General features: G+C 46.9%; 3 protein-coding genes across 6 annotated transcripts in view; 1 reads left to right on the top strand and 2 right to left on the bottom strand.

Annotated features, from left to right (window-relative positions):
* Positions 1 to 796: 796 nt before the first annotated feature.
* On the bottom strand, positions 797 to 4,911 carry LOC139561614 (repetin-like). Its single transcript, XM_071378835.1, has 3 exons — positions 4,902 to 4,911; positions 3,191 to 4,108; positions 797 to 3,046 (listed from the first exon to the last, which is right to left on the bottom strand). Exons 1-3 carry the CDS (start codon positions 4,909 to 4,911, stop codon positions 1,863 to 1,865), a joined length of 2,112 nt encoding a protein of 703 aa, XP_071234936.1. The 3' UTR covers positions 797 to 1,862.
* A 4,031-nt stretch (positions 4,912 to 8,942) lies between these two features.
* Positions 8,943 to 21,032, bottom strand: part of LOC139561535 (endophilin-A1-like) — a 26,835-nt gene continuing 14,745 nt past the window's right edge. Inside the window, exons 6-10 of the mRNA XM_071378732.1 lie at positions 20,735 to 20,795; positions 10,921 to 11,021; positions 10,063 to 10,166; positions 9,677 to 9,831; positions 8,943 to 9,455 (exon numbers count right to left, since the gene is read on the bottom strand). Of these exons, the coding sequence (XP_071234833.1) occupies positions 9,259 to 9,455; positions 9,677 to 9,831; positions 10,063 to 10,166; positions 10,921 to 11,021; positions 20,735 to 20,795 (618 nt within the window). The 3' untranslated portion in view covers positions 8,943 to 9,258. The remainder of the gene's footprint in view (positions 9,456 to 9,676; positions 9,832 to 10,062; positions 10,167 to 10,920; positions 11,022 to 20,734; positions 20,796 to 21,032) is intronic.
* LOC139561537 (putative nuclease HARBI1) lies at positions 14,908 to 18,605 on the top strand. Of its 4 annotated transcripts, XM_071378734.1 has the most exons (8): positions 14,908 to 15,631; positions 15,719 to 15,895; positions 15,986 to 16,047; positions 16,130 to 16,216; positions 16,304 to 16,345; positions 16,414 to 16,587; positions 16,667 to 16,702; positions 16,801 to 17,036. In XM_071378734.1, exons 1-7 carry the CDS (start codon positions 15,457 to 15,459, stop codon positions 16,700 to 16,702), a joined length of 753 nt encoding a protein of 250 aa, XP_071234835.1. In that variant the 5' UTR covers positions 14,908 to 15,456; the 3' UTR covers positions 16,801 to 17,036. The 4 variants fall into 4 exon arrangements, with proteins under 4 accessions (XP_071234835.1, XP_071234837.1, XP_071234839.1 ...); XM_071378736.1 differs by lacking the exon at positions 14,908 to 15,631 and adding exons at positions 17,425 to 17,540; positions 17,637 to 17,738; positions 17,833 to 18,605 and having other exon boundaries at positions 15,644 to 15,895; positions 15,986 to 16,216; positions 16,304 to 17,355; XM_071378738.1 differs by lacking the exon at positions 14,908 to 15,631 and adding exons at positions 17,425 to 17,540; positions 17,637 to 17,738; positions 17,833 to 18,605 and having other exon boundaries at positions 15,644 to 15,895; positions 15,986 to 16,702; positions 16,801 to 17,355.

Raw genomic sequence — 21,032 nt, 5'->3', positions numbered from 1 at the left:
CAAGTATTGTAAGTTCTGATTTCAGCTATAAGCTGCATCTAGCTTTGGGACACAAAATCGTGAGTCTGTGTATTGGCAGCGGTTTAAAGAACTTAAATAAAAATACTTTAAAGTACTACTTAAGTCGTTTTTTATGGTATCTGTAATTTACTTTATTATTTATATATTTTCACAACTTTTACTTTACTACATTCCTAAAGAAAATAATGTACTTTTTACTCCGTACATTTTCCCCGGCACCCAAAAGTACTCGTTAGATTTTGAATGATTAGCAGGACAGGAAAATTGTCAAAATCGGGCACTTACCAAGAGAACATCCCTGGTCATCCATATTGCCTCTGATCTGGCAGACTCACTAAACACAAGTTCTTTGTTGCCAGTAATGTTGATGCAATATCAGTTGTTACCACACGGTGGCATTGTTGCTGTCGCATTTGCGTGGCTATGGACTCTTCTCAGGCCTTCAGTTCCGAAGTACAATAGCCTACTATGGAACTTTCTGGAGTTGGAACCATAGAATTACGATTTGGAAATATCTCCAGTTCTATGGTATGAAATTGTGATATGAAACCATTTGGCTTTTGATGTTCCACAGGGTTCCACTATTCTGATTTGGAATATTCACCAGCACTGGAGTTCTATGCCATATCTTCACACCTTTTACTTTTCAAGTCTCTCTCAGTGTGCATTACTGTAGCCTACTGTTGTTTATTGCTGCTGTCACTGTTTTAAAGTTGCAGTCCGTAATTCAAACAACATTTTGTGTGCGCTTAAGAGAGACACTAGAGATCCAATCCAGTTTTTGTGTCATGGTGTTTATTTGAACAAGTCACATAACTATATTGTATTCATCATCTCACAACAGACATATTCAGATCATGGGCTTGTGGTCCAGAATAGGAGAGGAACAGCAACATCAACACCTCTCTATCCCACCCTCCCTCCATCAAAATCCTGATTGATACAACAGGCAGATACTGTACACACACACACACACACGCACACACCACAACACACACAGGGTGGAAACCACAGAATTAGAATTCTAATTCTGGAATCCTAATTCATTCTAATTCTATGGTGGAACACAAACCAACACAGATAGATATAGTCTGTACAGTCCTCACTGAGGTTAATAACATGCGTATGCACCATAGCGGCTCAAATACCTCAGACAAATAAATAGTTAAATAAATAAAACAAGTCAAAACCATCACAGCAGGAAATCCTGGGTTAAAGTTCCTCCAAAATGTTCCCCTATCTCCTACATAGTACACTACTTTCAACTAGTACTACAAAAAAGAATAGGGAGAGATTTCAGACCACTGGATTGCCTTGGACAACCCCAAAAAGCTACAGCTATACTCCGTACCAGACGTTCTACTGTATTTTCTTCATACTGAACACTGCTCGGTCTCTAATCTAAGTTGTGCTTCTTATAACACTGTTATTGTAAGGCCCTTTGGCCTATAGGTCTTAACTGTGTATTAGACCATAAGGAAAGTACTGACACATACGGTAGGAAGGAGACAGAGGGTGTATCCCAAATAGCATTATATTCCCTATATAGTGCACTACTACTGACCAGGGCCCATTGGCATTATATTCCCTATATAGTGCACTACTACTGACCAGGGCCCATTGGCATTATATTCCCTATATAGTGCACTACTACTGACCAGGGCCCATTGGCATTATATTCCCTATATAGTGCACTACTGTTGAGCAGGCCACTGGTAATTTACGCCTCCTGTGTATGATAGTTTTTGCCTGCCTCACTAACGATGCTTTTTGCCTATTCCCTGCCTGTACCTTAGGCCATTGAATTTCCTGTACCTTAGCCTATCTCCCGGACGACGTTACTAGCCTTTTCCCTGCCTGTACTGTTGCCTTTTTGGACTCCCCTGTGTATGACCTTCTGCCTGTCCCTGGACCCAGCTACCTGCCTCCTCCTGTGTATGACCTTCTGCCTGCCCCTGGACCCAGCTACCTGCCTCCTCCTGTGTATGACCTTCTGCCTGCCCCTGGACCCAGCTACCTGCCTCCTCCTGTGTATGACCTTCTGCCTGCCCCTGGACCCAGCTACCTGCCTCCTCCTGTTTATGACCTTCTGCCTGCCCCTGGACCCAGCTACCTGCCTCCTCCTGTGTATGACCTTCTGCCTGCCCCTGGACCCAGCTACCTGCCTCCTCCTGTTTATGACCTTCTGCCTGCCCCTGGACCCAGCTACCTGCCTCCTCCTGTGTATGACCTTCTGCCTGCCCCTGGACCCAGCTACCTGCCTCCTCCTGTGTATGACCTTCTGCCTGCCCCTGGACCCAGCTACCTGCCTCCTCCTGTGTATAACCTTCTGCCTGTCCCTGGACCCAGCTACCTGCCTCCTCCTGTGTATGACCTTCTGCCTGCCCCTGGACCCAGTTACCTGCCTCCTCCTGTGTATGACCTTCTGCCTGCCCCTGGACCCAGCTACCTGCCTCCTCCTGTTTATGACCTTCTGCCTGCCCCTGGACCCAGCTACCTGCCTCCTCCTGTGTATGACCTTCTGCCTGCCCCTGGACCCAGCTACCTGCCTCCTCCTGTTTATGACCTTCTGCCTGCCCCTGGACCCAGCTACCTGCCTCCTCCTGTGTATGACCTTCTGCCTGCCCCTGGACCCAGCTACCTGCCTCCTCCTGTGTATGACCTTCTGCCTGCCCCTGGACCCAGCTACCTGCCTCCTCCTGTGTATGACCTTCTGCCTGCCCCTGGACCCAGCTACCTGCCTCCTCCTGTGTATGACCTTCTGCCTGCCCCTGGACCCAGCTACCTGCCTCCTCCTGTTTATGACCTTCTGCCTGCCCCTGGACCCAGCTACCTGCCTCCTCCTGTGTATGACCTTCTGCCTGCCCCTGGACCCAGCTACCTGCCTCCTCCTGTTTATGACCTTCTGCCTGCCCCTGGACCCAGCTACCTGCCTCCTCCTGTGTATGACCTTCTGCCTGCCCCTGGACCCAGCTACCTGCCTCCTCCTGTGTATGACCTTCTGCCTGCCCCTGGACCCAGCTACCTGCCTCCTCCTGTGTATGACCTTCTGCCTGTCCCTGGACCCAGCTACCTGCCTCCTCCTGTGTATGACCTTCTGCCTGCCCCTGGACCCAGTTACCTGCCTCCTCCTGTGTATGACCTTCTGCCTGCCCCTGGACCCAGCTACCTGCCTCCTCCTGTTTATGACCTTCTGCCTGCCCCTGGACCCAGCTACCTGCCTCCTCCTGTGTATGACCTTCTGCCTGCCCCTGGACCCAGCTACCTGCCTCCTCCTGTGTATGACCTTCTGCCTGCCCCTGGACCCAGCTACCTGCCTCCTCCTGTGTATAACCTTCTGCCTGTCCCTGGACCCAGCTACCTGCCTCCTCCTGTGTATGACCTTCTGCCTGCCCCTGGACCCAGTTACCTGCCTCCTCCTGTGTATGACCTTCTGCCTGCCCCTGGACCCAGCTACCTGCCTCCTCCTGTGTATGACCTTCTGCCTGTCCCTGGACCCAGCTACCTGCCTCCTCCTGTTTATGACCTTCTGCCTGCCCCTGGACCCAGCTACCTGCCTCCTCCTGTTTATGACCTTCTGCCTGCCCCTGGACCCAGCTACCTGTCTCCTCCTGTGTATGACCTTCTGCCTGCCCCTGGACCCAGCTACCTGCCTCCTCCTGTGTATGACCTTCTGCCTGCCCCTGGACCCAGCTACCTGCTTCCTCCTGTGTATGACCTTCTGCCTGCCCCTGGACCCAGCTACCTGCTTCCTCCTGTGTATGACCTTCTGCCTGCCCCTGGACCCATCTACCTCCCTCCTCCTGTGTATGACCTTCTGCCTGCCCCTGGACCCATCTACCTCCCTCCTCCTGTGTATGACCTTCTGCCTGCCCCTGGACCCAGCTACCTGCCTCCTCCTGTGTATGACCTTCTGCCTGCCCCTGGACCCAGCTACCTGCCTCCTCCTGTGTATGACCTTCTGCCTGCCCCTGGACCCAGCTACCTGCCTCCTCCTGTGTATGATCTTCTGTCTGTCCCTGGACCCCCGGGGGGGGGGGGGGGGGGGATCTGGTCAAATGTAATGCATTATATAAGGAATAGGGTTCTATTTTGGATCAAAACCATTCTTTACCACCCATATTGTGAACCAGAGACAGAGAGAGCGCAGGTGCTTTGGGTGTCCAGCATTGAGGGAATAGGGGACTACTTTGATATTAGGGTACCATTTCAGACGCAGACCTGACCTTGTAAAACAGACCCGGCCCGCTCGGTCTCTTCATACCATGTACCTCGCTTGGGCACACACTGGTTGAATCAACGTTGCGTCAACGCTATTTCAATTAAAAATGACGTGTAACCCAACGTGGAATAGATGTTGAATTGACATCTTTTGCCAGTGGGAGGGGACTTTTACTCTGAAATGACATCTTTTCCCAGAGGGAGGGGTTTTTACTCTGAAATGACATATTTTCCCAGTGGGAGGGGACTTTTACTCTGAAATGACATCTTTTCCCAGTGGGAGGGAACTTTTACTCTGAAATGACATCTTTTCCCAGTGGGAGGGGACCTTTACTCTGAAATGACATATTTTCCCAGTGGGAGGGGACTTTTACTCTGAAATGACATCTTTTCCCAGTGGGAGGGGACTTTTACTCTGAAACAGTCGAATGCTGTACGGCAGAGATAACGGGGCTCCCGAGTGGCGTCACTACAGTCCCTGGTTCAAATCCAGGCTGCGTCACATCCGGCCCTGAGATTGGTAGTCCCATAGGGCGGCGCACAATTGGCCCAGCGTCGTCCGGGGTTTGGCCCGGAGGGGTAGGCCGTCATTGTAAATAAGTATTTGTTCTTCACTGACTTGCCTAGTTAAATAAAAATCAAACTGACTGTCAACTCACCTCCGTCCATCTCAAGTCACGTAGTCCCTCTTTTCAACAGAGGACCCAATCAGCCAATGTGTAATAACACCAACAACCTAGCTACTCTCCTCCAGTCCCTCCAATCAAAAGTAGTGCACTATATAGGGAATAGGGTGCCAGTCCTGGTTAATAGTAGTGCACTATATAGGGAATAGGGTGCCAGCCCTGGTCTAAAGTAGTGTACTATATAGGGAATAGGGTGCCAGTCCTGGTTTAAAGTAGTGCACTATATAGGGAATAGGGTGCCATTTGGGATGCATCCGAGGGTCTGTGACTGACACAGCCACTGGACAGCTGTATTGACTCCGTCGGACAGAGAAATCAGGTCTCTCGTGATATAACGCGCATCAGGAAACAGGGTCACAACAGAACACAACAAGCCTATAACAACAAAGCATCTGTAACATCATCGTCATCATCATCATTACAACGCAGGTTGACGTTTATTGTCGTGAATCTTGCCTTGGAGGCAGAACTGAGCGATTTCCACTAGATGGACCAGCTGCAAAGTCAAAATTGGCTATATATATATATATATATATATATATATATATATATATATATATATATATAATTTAAGGTTAGGCATTAAGGTTGTCAGTGTGCTTAAGGTTAGGTTCAGACTCCGATGTTATGACTTTGTGGCTGTGCCAGCTGGTGACCACTCTGCAGAGCTGCCTCCAGAACAACATTCATGCCAAAAAACAACAACCTTACATTACAACCGCCATCATGTAACAGTTCTCTTTATTAACCTTTTAAAAAGGTCAACCTTTAATGGCTTGTCCCAGCATGCAATACATTGGAACCTTATTACAGTACACACAACTATAGACACATACTGTGTATAGATATTAATCCATCTATGGCTCTTTAGACAACCATCTCACTACTCTGTTTCCACCAGTCTTCAGTTAGTTCAACCACCTCACTACTCTGTTTCCACCAGTCTTCAGTTAGGGGTTCAACCATCTCACTACTCTGTTTCCACCAGTCTTCAGTTAGGGGTTCAACCATCTCACTACTCTGTTTCCACCAGTCTTCAGTTAGGGGTTCAACCATCTCACTACTCTGTTTCCACCAGTCTTCAGTTAGGGGTTCAACCATCTCACTACTCTGTTTCCACCAGTCTTCAGTTAGTTCAACCACCTCACTACTCTGTTTCCACCAGTCTTCAGTTAGGGGTTCAACCATCTCACTAATCTGTTTCCACCAGTCTTCAGTTAGTTCAACCACCTCACTACTCTGTTTCCACCAGTCTTCAGTTAGTTCAACCACCTCACTATCTGTTTCCACCAGTCTTCAGTTAGGGGTTCAACCATCTCACTACTCTGTTTCCACCAGTCTCAGTTAGGGGTTCAACCATCTCACTACTCTGTTTCCACCAGTCTCAGTTAGGGGTTCAACCACCTCACTACTCTGTTTCCACCAGTCTTCAGTTAGGGGTTCAACCATCTCACTACTCTGTTTCCACCAGTCTTCAGTTAGGGGTTCAACCATCTCACTACTCTGTTTCCACCAGTCTTCAGTTAGGGGTTCAACCATCTCACTACTCTGTTTCCACCAGTCTTCAGTTAGGGGTTCAACCATCTCACTACTCTGTTTCCACCAGTCTTCAGTTAGGGGTTCAACCATCTCACTACTCTGTTTCCACCAGTCTTCAGTTAGTTCAACCATCTCACTACTCTGTTTCCACCAGTCTTCAGTTAGGGGTTCAACCATCTCACTACTCTGTTTCCACCAGTCTTCAGTTAGGGGTTCAACCATCTCACTACTCTGTTTCCACCAGTCTTCAGTTAGGGGTTCAACCATCTCACTACTCTGTTTCCACCAGTCTTCAGTTAGGGGTTCAACCATCTCACTACTCTGTTTCCACCAGTCTTCAGTTAGGGGTTCAACCATCTCACTACTCTGTTTCCACCAGTCTTCAGTTAGTTCAACCACCTCACTACTCTGTTTCCACCAGTCTTCAGTTAGTTCAACCACCTCACTACTCTGTTTCCACCAGTCTTCAGTTAGGGGTTCAACCACCTCACTACTCTGTTTCCACCAGTCTTCAGTTAGTTCAACCACCTCACTATCTGTTTCCACCAGTCTTCAGTTAGGGGTTCAACCATCTCACTACTCTGTTTCCACCAGTCTCAGTTAGGGGTTCAACCATCTCACTACTCTGTTTCCACCAGTCTTCAGTTAGTTCAACCACCTCACTATCTGTTTCCACCAGTCTTCAGTTAGGGGTTCAACCATCTCACTACTCTGTTTCCACCAGTCTCAGTTAGGGGTTCAACCATCTCACTACTCGTTTCCACCAGTCTCAGTTAGGGGTTCAACCACCTCACTACTCTGTTTCCACCAGTCTTCAGTTAGGGGTTCAACCATCTCACTACTCTGTTTCCACCAGTCTTCAGTTAGGGGTTCAACCATCTCACTACTCTGTTTCCACCAGTCTTCAGTTAGGGGTTCAACCATCTCACTACTCTGTTTCCACCAGTCTTCAGTTAGGGGTTCAACCATCTCACTACTCTGTTTCCACCAGTCTTCAGTTAGGGGTTCAACCATCTCACTACTCTGTTTCCACCAGTCTTCAGTTAGGGGTTCAACCATCTCACTACTCTGTTTCCACCAGTCTTCAGTTAGGGGTTCAACCATCTCACTACTCTGTTTCCACCAGTCTTCAGTTAGGGGTTCAACCATCTCACTACTCTGTTTCCACCAGTCTTCAGTTAGTTCAACCACCTCACTACTCTGTTTCCACCAGTCTTCAGTTAGTTCAACCACCTCACTACTCTGTTTCCACCAGTCTTCAGTTAGGGGTTCAACCATCTCACTAATCTGTTTCCACCAGTCTTCAGTTAGTTCAACCACCTCACTACTCTGTTTCCACCAGTCTTCAGTTAGTTCAACCACCTCACTATCTGTTTCCACCAGTCTTCAGTTAGGGGTTCAACCATCTCACTACTCTGTTTCCACCAGTCTCAGTTAGGGGTTCAACCATCTCACTACTCTGTTTCCACCAGTCTTCAGTTAGTTCAACCACCTCACTATCTGTTTCCACCAGTCTTCAGTTAGGGGTTCAACCATCTCACTACTCTGTTTCCACCAGTCTCAGTTAGGGGTTCAACCATCTCACTACTCGTTTCCACCAGTCTCAGTTAGGGGTTCAACCACCTCACTACTCTGTTTCCACCAGTCTTCAGTTAGGGGTTCAACCATCTCACTACTCTGTTTCCACCAGTCTTCAGTTAGGGGTTCAACCATCTCACTACTCTGTTTCCACCAGTCTTCAGTTAGGGGTTCAACCACCTCACTACTCTGTTTCCACCAGTCTTCAGTTAGGGGTTCAACCACCTCACTACTCTGTTTCCACCAGTCTTCAGTTAGGGGTTCAACCATCTCACTACTCTGTTTCCACCAGTCTTCAGTTAGGGGTTCAACCATCTCACTACTCTGTTTCCACCAGTCTTCAGTTAGGGGTTCAACCATCTCACTACTCTGTTTCCACCAGTCTTCAGTTAGGGGTTCAACCATCTCACTACTCTGTTTCCACCAGTCTTCAGTTAGGGGTTCAACCATCTCACTACTCTGTTTCCACCAGTCTTCAGTTAGGGGTTCAACCATCTCACTACTCTGTTTCCACCAGTCTTCAGTTAGGGGTTCAACCATCTCACTACTCTGTTTCCACCAGTCTTCAGTTAGGGGTTCAACCATCTCACTACTCTGTTTCCACCAGTCTTCAGTTAGGGGTTCAACCATCTCACTACTCTGTTTCCACCAGTCTTCAGTTAGGGGTTCAACCATCTCACTACTCTGTTTCCACCAGTCTTCAGTTAGGGGTTCAACCACCTCACTACTCTGTTTCCACCAGTCTTCAGTTAGGGGTTCAACCATCTCACTACTCTGTTTCCACCAGTCTTCAGTTAGGGGTTCAACCATCTCACTACTCTGTTTCCACCAGTCTTCAGTTAGGGGTTCAACCATCTCACTACTCTGTTTCCACCAGTCTTCAGTTAGGGGTTCAACCATCTCACTACTCTGTTTCCACCAGTCTTCAGTTAGGGGTTCAACCATCTCACTACTCTGTTTCCACCAGTCTTCAGTTAGTTCTACCACCTCACTTATCCCTCATTCTTCTTCTTCTTGCAGAATCCTATACAATTGTAGTCCCTTGTTCCTCACAGTTGTAGTTCTTTGTGAAAAAGCAGTTGCACTCACACAAGCACAAAGAAGAAGGAGTGGATTAGGCTGGGAAGAGGCTGGGCAGAGGCTGGGCAGAGGCGGGGCAGAGGCTGGGGCCCCCGGCAGGGAGTGGGGTGAAGATTGGGTGGGGGCAGGTGGCCTAATGAGGAAGTGGAACCAGGATATCCACGTAGTTGATGGGGAAGAAACCTGATTGGCCGTTGACCATGCCCTCGTACCAGTTATCATCGATCTGATTGGTTAGGGTGATGATTTCGCCATCTTTGAAGCCCAGCTCACCCTCGTTCTCCGGCACAAAGTCATACAACGCCCGGCAGCACGGTTGGTCCATAGGAGCTGGGGGAGAGAGGGGAAGGGTGGAGAGAAGGAGACGAAGAGAGAGAGAGACACAGAGAGAGAGAGAGAGAGAGAGAGAGACACAGAGAGAGAGAGAGAGAGAGACCGACAGACAGAGAGAGACCGACTGTGAGTGTGTCTGTGCGTGGATCTGTGAGTGTGTCTGTGCGTGGATCTGTGATTCTGAGTGTCTGCGTCCGTCCTGTGTTGTGTGTTCTCACCGGTGGTGCGCGTGGGGCCAGGGGACGAGGCCGGGCCAGGGGACTTGGTGGTGTTGAGCCCCCCATTGTGGCTGTCGCTGCGGGGGAGCAGCTCCAGGACCATCCGGGGTTTAGGAACATACTCCTTCCTGGGTTTATCCTGTGCCTCCCGGATCCTGGAGAGACAACACAGAGGTCAGAGGTCAACCCTCCACAACGTCAGTATAAAACACAGGTCAGGGTTCAAGGCGTGTTATAGCGAGACTTTCAAAGCTCGTTCACACTTGAGCCGACATGCACAGGGTTAACCATAAAAATATTAGATGTCAACACTACAGAGTGCCTTCCCAGCCCTAGTGTCTGTGTGTGTGTCTGTGTGTGTGTATGTCTGTGTGTGTGTGACTGACCTCTCGTGCAGCTTGCTGGACAGCTGCTGTAGTATTTCTGTAGCTTGTCTGTGATACTCCACCTGGGCCTGGACCAATGCTGCTAGCTGACTCACCTGCTCAATCTACACACAGGGAAAAAGTGTCTCCTTAAAGTTAGTTTTAGCCTACTCAAAACGGATCTAACAACAGAGAGAGAGAGGGTGAGGAGAGACAGAGAGGAGAGAAAGACAGAGAGGGTGAGGAGGGACAGAGAGGAGAGAGAGACAGAGAGGGTGAGGAGAGACAGAGAGGAGAGAGGGACAGAGAGGAGCTAGAGACAGAGAGGGTGAGGAGAGACAGAGAGGAGAGAGAGACAGAGAGGAGAGAGAGACAGAGAGGATGAGGAGAGACAGTGAGGAGGGACAGAGAGGAGAGAGAGACAGAGAGGGTGAGGAGAGACAGAGAGGGTGAGGAGAGACAGAGAGGAGAGAGAGACAGAGAGGAGAGAGAGACAGAGAGGGTGAGGAGAGACAGTGAGGAGGGACAGAGAGGGTGAGGAGAGAGGGACAGAGAGGGTGAGGAGAGACAGAGAGGAGAGAGGGACAGAGAGGAGAGAGGGACAGAGAGGGTGAGGAGAGACAGAGAGGAGAGAGGGACAGAGAGGAGAGAGGGACAGAGAGGAGAGAGGGACAGAGAGGGTGAGGAGAGACAGAGAGGAGCTAGAGACAGAGAGGAGAGAGGGACAGAGAGGAGAGAGGGACAGAGAGGGTGAGGAGAGACAGAGAGGAGAGAGAGACAGAGAGGAGCTAGAGACAGAGAGGGTGAGGAGAGACAGAGAGGAGAGAGGGACAGAGAGGAGAGAGGGACAGAGAGGAGCTAGAGACAGAGACAACTTACATCACTCTCCAGCAGGTTGAACATGCTCTGCTCTGCCACCTCTTTGGACTCATCAAACTTCTCCAGCGCCTGTGTGATCTCCTCCTCCAGAACTCCTTTACCTACAATTATATAACAAGCTTTTATTATAACAACAACAACGACGTTTGTATTTGAGAGAGTAATAATAACAATAACATACCGAACAAAAATATAAATGCAACATGTAAAGTGTTGCCCCCATGTTTCCTGAGCTGAAATAAAAGATCCCAGAAATGTTCCATAGGCACAAAAAGCTTATTTCTCTCAAATGTTGTGCACAAATTAATTTTTTTACATCCCTGTTAGTGAGCATTTCTCCTTTGCCAAGATAATCCATCCACCTGACAGGTGCGGCATATCAAGAAGCTGATCAAACAACATGATCATTACACAGGTGCACCTTGTGCTGGGGAAAACAAAAGGCCACTCTAAAATGTGCAAATTGGTCACACAACACAACGTCACATTCGGCTTCTTCAGCTGCGGGATCGTCTGAGACCAGCCACCCGGACAGCTGATGAAATGTATTATTTTTGTCTGTAATAAAAGCGCTTTTGTGGGGAAAAACTCATTCTGATTGGCTGGATTGGCTCCCCAGTGGGTGGGCCTATGTCCTCCCAGGCCCACCCATGGCTGTGCCTCCATGCAGTCGTGTGAAATCCATAGATTAGGGCCTAATAAATGTATTTCAATTGACTGATTTCCTTCTATGAACTGTAACTCAGTATAATCTTTGCAATTGTTGAATTTATGTTCAGTATAATAAATAATGATAATATTTCCGGAAGCTAGAGTGGAAACCGGTCGCATTCCGCTTCGCTCCTCAGGTAGTATCACATTTTCACATTCTCATTTCATTTCATTACAGTACAACGGTTTGATTTGTTTAATCTTCGCTAGCTACTTAGCCGTCTTTGTATCAAAGATAATTGCGTAGCTAGCCAGCTATTCTTCGTTCTTTTAACGTAACTTTTAACGTAACGTAGTCAACACTGCTACCTAGCCAGCTTCGCTACCTTCCGCTTCGCTCCTCAGGTAGTATCACATTTTCACATTCTCATTTCATTTCATTACAGTACAACGGTTTGATTTGTTTAATCTTAGCTAGCTACTTAGCCGTCTTTGTATCAAAGATAATTGCGTAGCTAGCCAGCTATTCTTCGTTCTTTTAACGTAACTTTTAACGTAACGTAGTCAACACTGCTACCTAGCCAGCTAGCCACCGAACAGCAACACTGTAGTAACTATTACATTCAACGGAACGACTCGATTAGTGTAGTGTTAGCTAGCTACATAGTTGTCTTTGCTGTCTTTGTTTCTAAGATAACTGCGTAGTTTAGACTAATTCGGTTAGCTAGCCAGCTATTTTTCGTCCTTTTAACGTAACGTAACGTAGTCAACACTGCTCGCTAGCCAGCTAGCCACCGAATAGCAACACTGTAGAAACTATTACATTCAACGGATCAACGGAACGATTGATTAGTGTAGTGTTAGCTAGCTACATAGTTGTCTTTGCTGTCCTTGTATCTAAGACAATTGTGTAGTTTATACTAATTAACGAGCCAGTTACCGAGGTTACATAGCTAGCTACCGAGGTTACCTAGCCAGCGACACTCTCAAACAAAGTCAACAACGCAGCCACTGCTAGCTAGCCCACTTCCGCAGTACTGTATCATTTTAATAATTTTGGTCAATAAGATTTCTGCAACGCAAGCTTAACTTTCTGAACATTCGAGACGTGTAGTTCACGTGTCATTCCAATCTCCTTTGCATTAGCGTAGCCTCTTCTGTAGCCTGTCAACTATGTGTCTGTCTATCCCTGTTCTCTCCTCTCTGCACAGACCATACAAACGCTTCACACCGCGTGGCCGCGGCCACCCTAACCTGGTGGTCCCAGCGCGCACCACCCACGTGGAGTCCCAGGTCTCCGGCAGCCTCTGGAACTGCCGATCTGCGGCCAACAAGGCAGAGTTCATCTCAGCCTATGCTTCCCTCCAGTCCCTCGACTTCTTGGCACTGACGGAAACATGGATCACCACAGATAACACTGCTACTCCTACTGCTCTCTCCTCGTCTGCCCACGTGTTCTCGCACACCCCGAGAGCTTCTGGTCAGCGGGGTGGCGGCACCGGGATCCTCATCTCTCCCAAGTGGTCTTTCTCCCTTTCTCCCCTTACCCATCTGTCTATCGCCTCCTTTGAATTCCATGCTGTCACAGTTACCAGCCCTTTCAAGCTTAACATCCTTATCATTTATCGCCCTCCAGGTTCCCTTGGAGAGTTCATCAATGAGCTTGATGCCCTGATAAGCTCCTTTCCTGAGGACGGCTCACCTCTCACAGTTCTGGGTGACTTTAACCTCCCCACGTCTACCTTTGACTCATTCCTCTCTGCCTCCTTCTTTCCACTCCTCTCCTCTTTTGACCTCACCCTCTCACCTTCCCCCCCTACTCACAAGGCAGGCAATACGCTCGACCTCATCTTTACTAGATGCTGTTCTTCCACTAACCTCATTGCAACTCCCCTCCAAGTCTCCGACCACTACCTTGTATCCTTTTCCCTCTCGCTCTCATCCATCACTTCCCACACTGCCCCTACTCGGATGGTATCGCGCCGTCCCAACCTTCGCTCTCTCTCCCCCGCTACTCTCTCCTCTTCCATCCTATCATCTCTTCCCTCTGCTCAAACCTTCTCCAACCTATCTCCTGATTCTGCCTCCTCAACCCTCCTCTCCTCCCTTTCTGCATCCTTTGACTCTCTATGTCCCCTATCCTCCAGGCCGGCTCGGTCCTCCCCTCCTGCTCCGTGGCTCGACGACTCATTGCGAGCTCACAGAACAGGGCTCCGGGCAGCCGAGCGGAAATGGAGGAAAACTCGCCTCCCTGCGGACCTGGCATCCTTTCACTCCCTCCTCTCTACATTTTCCTCTTCTGTCTCTGCTGCTAAAGCCACTTTCTACCACTCTAAATTCCAAGAATCTGCCTCTAACCCTAGGAAGCTCTTTGCCACCTTCTCCTCCCTCCTGAATCCTCCTCCCCCTCCTCCCCCCTCCTCCCTCTCTGCAGATGACTTCGTCAACCATTTTGAAAAGAAGGTCGACGACATCCGATCCTCGTTTGCTAAGTCAAACGACACCGCTGGTTCTGCTCACACTGCCCTACCCTGTGCTCTGACCTCTTTCTCCCCTCTCTCTCCAGATGAAATCTCGCGTCTTGTGACGGCCGGCCGCCCAACAACCTGCCCGCTTGACCCTATCCCCTCCTCTCTTCTCCAGACCATTTCCGGAGACCTTCTCCCTTACCTCACCTCGCTCATCAACTCATCCTTGACCGCTGGCTACGTCCCTTCCGTCTTCAAGAGAGCGAGAGTTGCACCCCTGCTGAAAAAACCTACACTCGATCCCTCCGATGTCAACAACTACAGACCAGTATCCCTTCTTTCTTTTCTCTCCAAAACTCTCGAACGTGCCGTCCTTGGCCAGCTCTCCCGCTATCTCTCTCAGAATGACCTTCTTGATCCAAATCAGTCAGGTTTCAAGACTAGTCATTCAACTGAGACTGCTCTTCTCTGTATCACGGAGGCGCTCCGCACTGCTAAAGCTAACTCTCTCTCCTCTGCTCTCATCCTCCTAGACCTATCGGCTGCCTTCGATACTGTGAACCATCAGATCCTCCTCTCCACCCTCTCCGAGTTGGGCATCTCCGGCGCGGCCCACGCTTGGATTGCGTCCTACCTGACAGGTCGCTCCTACCAGGTGGCGTGGCGAGAATCTGTCTCCTCACCACGTGCTCTCACCACTGGTGTCCCCCAGGGCTCTGTTCTAGGCCCTCTCCTATTCTCGCTATACACCAAGTCACTTGGCTCTGTCATAACCTCACATGGTCTCTCCTATCATTGCTATGCAGACGACACACAATTAATCTTCTCCTTTCCCCCTTCTGATGACCTGGGGCCTGTTGCACAAAAGTAGAATTAAGACATCCGGGATAAATGACTCAGCTGAGCTCAATGAAGCCAAAACATGTGCGTCCAGGCTTAATTGGTTGCACAAAGACCAAGCCAGGATGAGCAGACACGGATTCATTAAGCCAGGTGAAACCAATCCTGGATAGGTGCGCGCTCACGGCTCACTCAAATAGACCCCGCCACAGATCACAGATTAACTGATTTACCATGGCAACTAGAGCCGCGTACTTTTCTCCGTCGGAAGCACAAATCCTCATGGAGGCATACGAGGAGGTAAAAGATATAATTAAGAAGAAAGGCAACACCGCCACAGTGATAAAGCAAAGAGAAAAAGCGTGGCAAAGTATTGCAGACCGCCTGAATGCGTAAGTAGTGCACAATTACACACTCACCGCTCCGCTGAAACATCACAATTACAATTCAAATATTTAATTCACATCTCCAAAAATGCAGTTGTACTGTAATTATGAAACGGTTAAATTTTTAATTGAAATGCACTGCAGATATGAGTGAAATTGTGTAAAGTAACTCCATCACACTGTATAAAGCTATGATAAATTTTTTGATATTTTTACTGAAAACAAGACAAAAATACCAAGTAATTTTTTGCAGTGTGACTCCATTAAATGTGTGTGTGTGTGTGTGTGTGTGTAGATTAAACATGAACGGGCCAAAACGGACATGGCAGCAGGTCAAAATCAAATACAAGAACATTCTGCAGAATGGTATGGTCCCTGACTAATATTTAACAAAGCACAAGCATATATTGTACCCAGAAGGTGCCTGCTCACACATTGTCTGTACTGTTTTAGCAGTGAAAAAGAATACCCACAGACAAGGCACGGGTGGTGGGTCACCAAAGGCTGACCTTACCCCAGCAGAGGACATGGCCTTGGAGCTAAATAAAGGCAGGCCCGTCTTAGAGGGGATCCCTGGGGGGAAAGAGACGAGCATAGGTTCCTCCCAAGATGCCACCCGCTTCATTCAAGGTATGTCCTTCCATCTCTACATGGGATACAACCACATTCATATTGAATCAATTTGGACTGTCTGACTTTGGTTTACCTATTGCCTTGCAGTGTCTGGCAGCACTGTGTTCCTGTTAGAGCCACCAGCACAAGCACCAGATGATGCTGATCCAGTGAGTACTCCATCAAAGGCATACTGTAGGCCTGGCATGTCTTGTCTACTAGCTTCAATATGAATCCGATTAAATGTGATAGGGTGAAGGCCCCAGTGCAGCAGCAACAGCACATGATGGAGACGATGATGAGGAGGAGACCATCTCTCTGGATTCCAGAAGGCATGAGGTATCATGTTAAGACTGTGAAAGTACTATTTACTCTACAATGGTGAGGAGTCCTCATCAAAATCAAAAAATCTAATTTCTTTTACAGGACCCAGATGCTATACAGTGGGAAAACCAGCCTGGCAACATAGTGCGTATTAATAAAAGGACACCACATCCTGCCAAATTCCAGCTGCGCTAATTGTATTGTGTTCACAGAGCTCACAAGCTATCAGAAAGTTGTATGGCAACCACCTCCGGCGCCAAATAGAACTGGCAGACATAGACATTCAGTACAAGAAGAAAAAGATGGAAAATCTTGCACTGGAGTCCGAAATAAAAAAGAGGACAATTAGGAAACTGGACCTTGAAATAAAAAAACTTGAGAGGGAGGTGAGATATGCCTTCAATGTACACTGTATGCTAACTGTAACACAAATGTATTAATCATTATTTTTCTTTCCTCCCCCAGCTCCAAGAAGATGACACAGCTCAAAATAAAAATTAGGTATATTCTCGTAAAGTCAAGTGAGCCATGACATATGAGCTCTTATTGTGAGCACACAGGACGGTGGCATCTTTCTAAGGTTTTTTTTATTTTCCCAGCAATCAGTACAACCAAGTCATCGTTATAAGGCATCGCCCTCTTTTGCCCACCCCCCCAGCACCAGGTGTGGCCACTAGCCTATATGAAGGCCCAAAATTGTGTGTTCCTTTCTGCTCTGACAATGGCATGCCCATTCGTGCGAGATGTGGTGGATGAAGAAGCACTTGTGCTGAGGAGAGCCTTCAGGCGAGAAAGGGTCTTCAGGGACCGGTTGGACCCACTGGCCTTCCCTGATGACCATCTATATGAAAGATACAGGTTTTCTGCAGATGGCATCAGGTATCTATGCAGACTACTGGGTCCCAGGATTAAGCACCGCACTGCACGGAGCCATGCACTGAGTGTGGAGCAAATGGTTTGTGTGGCCTTGCGCTTTTTTGCTAGTGGAGCCTTCCTGTACTCAGTGGGGGATGCAGAACAGCTGAACAAGGCCACAATTTGCCGCACAATAAGGAGTGTGTGTCTGGCTATCAAAGCATTAGCAGATGTCTTCATCTCCTTCCCTGGCCACAGAAGACTCTGTGACATCAAAGAGGAGTTCTATAGGATTGCAGGTAAGAGGATCTACAAATTACAGGACAACTGTTAACACATAGTAGGATACTCATTACTTTGTGTGACAGGTTTCCCCAATGTCATTGGTGCAGTGGACTGCACACACATAAGGATAAAAGCCCCCTCAGGTGCCCATGAGGCCGATTTTGTGAATAGGAAATCCTTTCACAGCATTAATGTTCAGGTGAACATAACTTTTTGATATTGTCCATTGACGAACACTCTGCATTGCCAGTGATGTGCATTGATTGGTGTAATATTCCTCATCTTATGATTTCAGATGGTCTGCAATGCTGACTGTGTGATCAGCAATGTTGTGGCAAAATGGCCTGGCTCAGTCCATGACTCCAGAATCTTTCGGGCCTCTGAAATCTATCACAAGGTAAGCCACACAACCCCTATTTATAACCATCATGGCTGTGTCAAGAATATCACTGTGTTTATGAGGTAGTAATGATGAGATTTTGTGTTGACAGGTGAATTCTCTGGTGTGTTGCTGGGAGACAGGGGGTATGGCTGCCAGCCTTTTCTCCTGACACCTTTCACAGACCCCCAGGAAGCACAGCAGGCCTACAACCATGCCCATGCCAGGACCAGGGCCAGAGTTGAAATGACCTTTGGCCTCCTGAAGGCACGCTTTCACTGCCTTCACAAATTAAGGGTCAGCCCTGTTAGGGCATGTGATATTACTGTGGCTTGTGCTGTCCTCCACAATGTGGCCTGCCTGAGGAAGGAGAGGGCCCCCAGAGTGCCACCAGCCATGGACTGGGACAATCCGGCAATCTTCCCTGATGACGACAGTGGTCGGCTGCTGAGGGACCAATATGTGTTGAATTATTTTAGTTAGTATGTGTGCTTTCAATTTTGGTTAAATATGTCCTGCGGTGGCAGAGGAATTTGGGTTTTTTTGGGTTCGTTTTTTGACGAATTTGGCCTCTTATGATGTTTGTGCGGTATACTGTGTGTAATACAAGGCTGCAGGGAGGCTACTGCATCCATTCATTTGTCTGTTCAGTTGATGTGTATGGATTTGTCCTGCATTTATTTTAGTGTGCAGACATGCAGGGTGTGTTATATACAGACCTTTGAATGTGTATGTATCATTTTGTATAATATGCTTGGATTCTGTGCTTTCCATCTTGTAGAGTCACTGTGACTTCAGTTTCGAAAGGAGCTGATGGTTTACCTGCTTTGTTTTGTCCTTATTCAATAAAGGAACATAATGTTACACATTGTGTTTTTATATTCATATGGAATGTGTATTTGTTTATATGACAGAGTACTAGGGCCACACTGAAGAAAAAGGATAAAGTCATACATTTATGAGGCTGGTTCTTTCTGCAGAAAAGCTACATATTGTTTTTACAGTTTTGATACTTATGACAATGTGATACTTAATATTCTGGCACATCAGCATGTCTTTGTTTATGAAACCATACTGAAGTACAATTTCACGAAATGCCCCACATCTGTCATTTTAACAACTGTCCTCCTTTAAAACAACTGGTTACAATATTATGACTTGTGTTTTTTTCCCCTCTGTGGCCCTAATATTCTATCATTTTATATATAGCCTTATAGTCTATGGGAAACTGTAAATTATCTAATGATAGCAACATCATCTAAAAATCATTTTTTATCCAAAATCATTGAAATTAATGATCACAAACGTTTAAATAATAACAGTGGGTCTAGTTATATGTGATAACAATGTATAGTGAGCAGTGAAATAACTATTGGTTTCCATTTGTGGTGACTGCTGACTGACATTAGGGATGAGATTAAATAGATCCTGGAATTTAGCCTGGTCTGGAGCAGGCTAGCTCCACAGAATAAATCTCCATGGTAATTTATACCATAACATATCCTCCTGCCCCCTATCCATCTTTAGTGCAACCGGATTACGGATCAATTGAGCCAGGATCACCAAGATATCCTGGCTTAATCCCTTATCCTAGTTTTGTGCAACAGGCCCCAGGTGGCGAATCGCATCTCTGCATGTCTGGCAGACATATCAGTGTGGATGACGGACCACCACCTCAAGCTGAACCTCGGCAAGACGGAGCTGCTCTTCCTCCCGGGGAAGGACTGCCCGTTCCATGATCTCGCCATCACGGTTGACAACTCCATTGTGTCCTCCTCCCAGAGCGCTAAGAACCTTGGCGTGATCCTGGATAACACCCTGTCGTTCTCAACTAACATCAAGGCGGTGGCCCGTTCCTGTAGGTTCATGCTCTACAACATCCGCAGAGTACGACCCTGCCTCACACAGGAAGCGGCGCAGGTCCTAATCCAGGCACTTGTCATCTCCCGTCTGGATTACTGCAACTCGCTGTTGGCTGGGCTCCCTGCCTGTGCCATTAAACCCCTACAACTCATCCAGAACGCCGCAGCCCGTCTGGTGTTCAACCTTCCCAAGTTCTCTCACGTCACCCCGCTCCTCCGCTCTCTCCACTGGCTTCCAGTTGAAGCTCGCATCCGCTACAAGACCATGGTGCTTGCCTACGGAGCTGTGAGGGGAACGGCACCTCAGTACCTTCAGGCTCTGATCAGGCCCTACACCCAAACAAGGGCACTGCGTTCATCCACCTCTGGCCTGCTCGCCTCCCTACCACTGAGGAAGTACAGTTCCCGCTCAGCCCAGTCAAAACTGTTCGCTGCTCTGGCACCCCAATGGTGGAACAAACTCCCTCACGACGCCAGGACAGCGGAGTCAATCACCACCTTCCGGAGACACCTGAAACCCCACCTCTTCAAGGAATACCTAGGATAGGATAAAGTAATCCTTCTGACCCCCCCCCCCCCTTAAAAGATTTAGATGCACTATTGTAAAGTGGTTGTTCCACTGGATGTCATAAGGTGAATGCACCAATTTGTAAGTCGCTCTGGATAAGAGCGTCTGCTAAATGACTTAAATGTAAAAATGTAAATAAAAATAATCAATAATAATGCTAACAATAATAATAGTAATAAAAATAATCAATAATAATAATGAAAATAATAATAAATAATAACAGTAATAATAATAATAATAATGATAATAATAATGATAATAATAATGATAATAATAATAATAATGATAATAATAATAAATACGATAATAATAATAATAATAATGATAATAATAATAATAATGATAATAAATAATAATGATAATAATAAATAATAATGATAATAATAATAATGATAATAATAAATAATAATGATAATAATAATAATAATAATAAATAATAATGATAATAATAAATAATAATGATAATAATAATAATAATGATAATAATAAATAATAATGATAATAATAATAATAATAATGATAATAATAAATAATAATGATAATAATAATAATAATAATGATAATAATAGTCCCATCTCCTTTACCGTGCCGTTTCTTCTTATAGTCAAAGTCCAGGCGACGTCCCTGCATCTTCTTCAGGTGGTGCTGAAACAACAACATATTTTATTCATTTACTTCATTAATCACTTTATTGATTTTTAAATGTAGCTGCTTTATTTCCCATTCATTGAAGTTCATTTAAGATTGATTTAAATGAATTTAATATTTATTTTATTTACTTAATAATAACTTCCTTTATGTAAGTTCTTTAACGTGTATTTATAATTCAACCTTTATTTAACAGTGATGTAACGTTTACTGATAATATTTATTTAACATTCA

The sequence above is a fragment of the Salvelinus alpinus genome, chromosome 31 (genome assembly GCF_045679555.1).
Source record: "Salvelinus alpinus chromosome 31, SLU_Salpinus.1, whole genome shotgun sequence".
In the NCBI taxonomy this organism is placed as follows: Eukaryota; Metazoa; Chordata; class Actinopteri; order Salmoniformes; family Salmonidae; genus Salvelinus; species Salvelinus alpinus.
The sequence above is the reverse complement of the archived record's forward strand: the minus strand, read 5'-3'. Positions and strand labels throughout refer to the sequence as shown.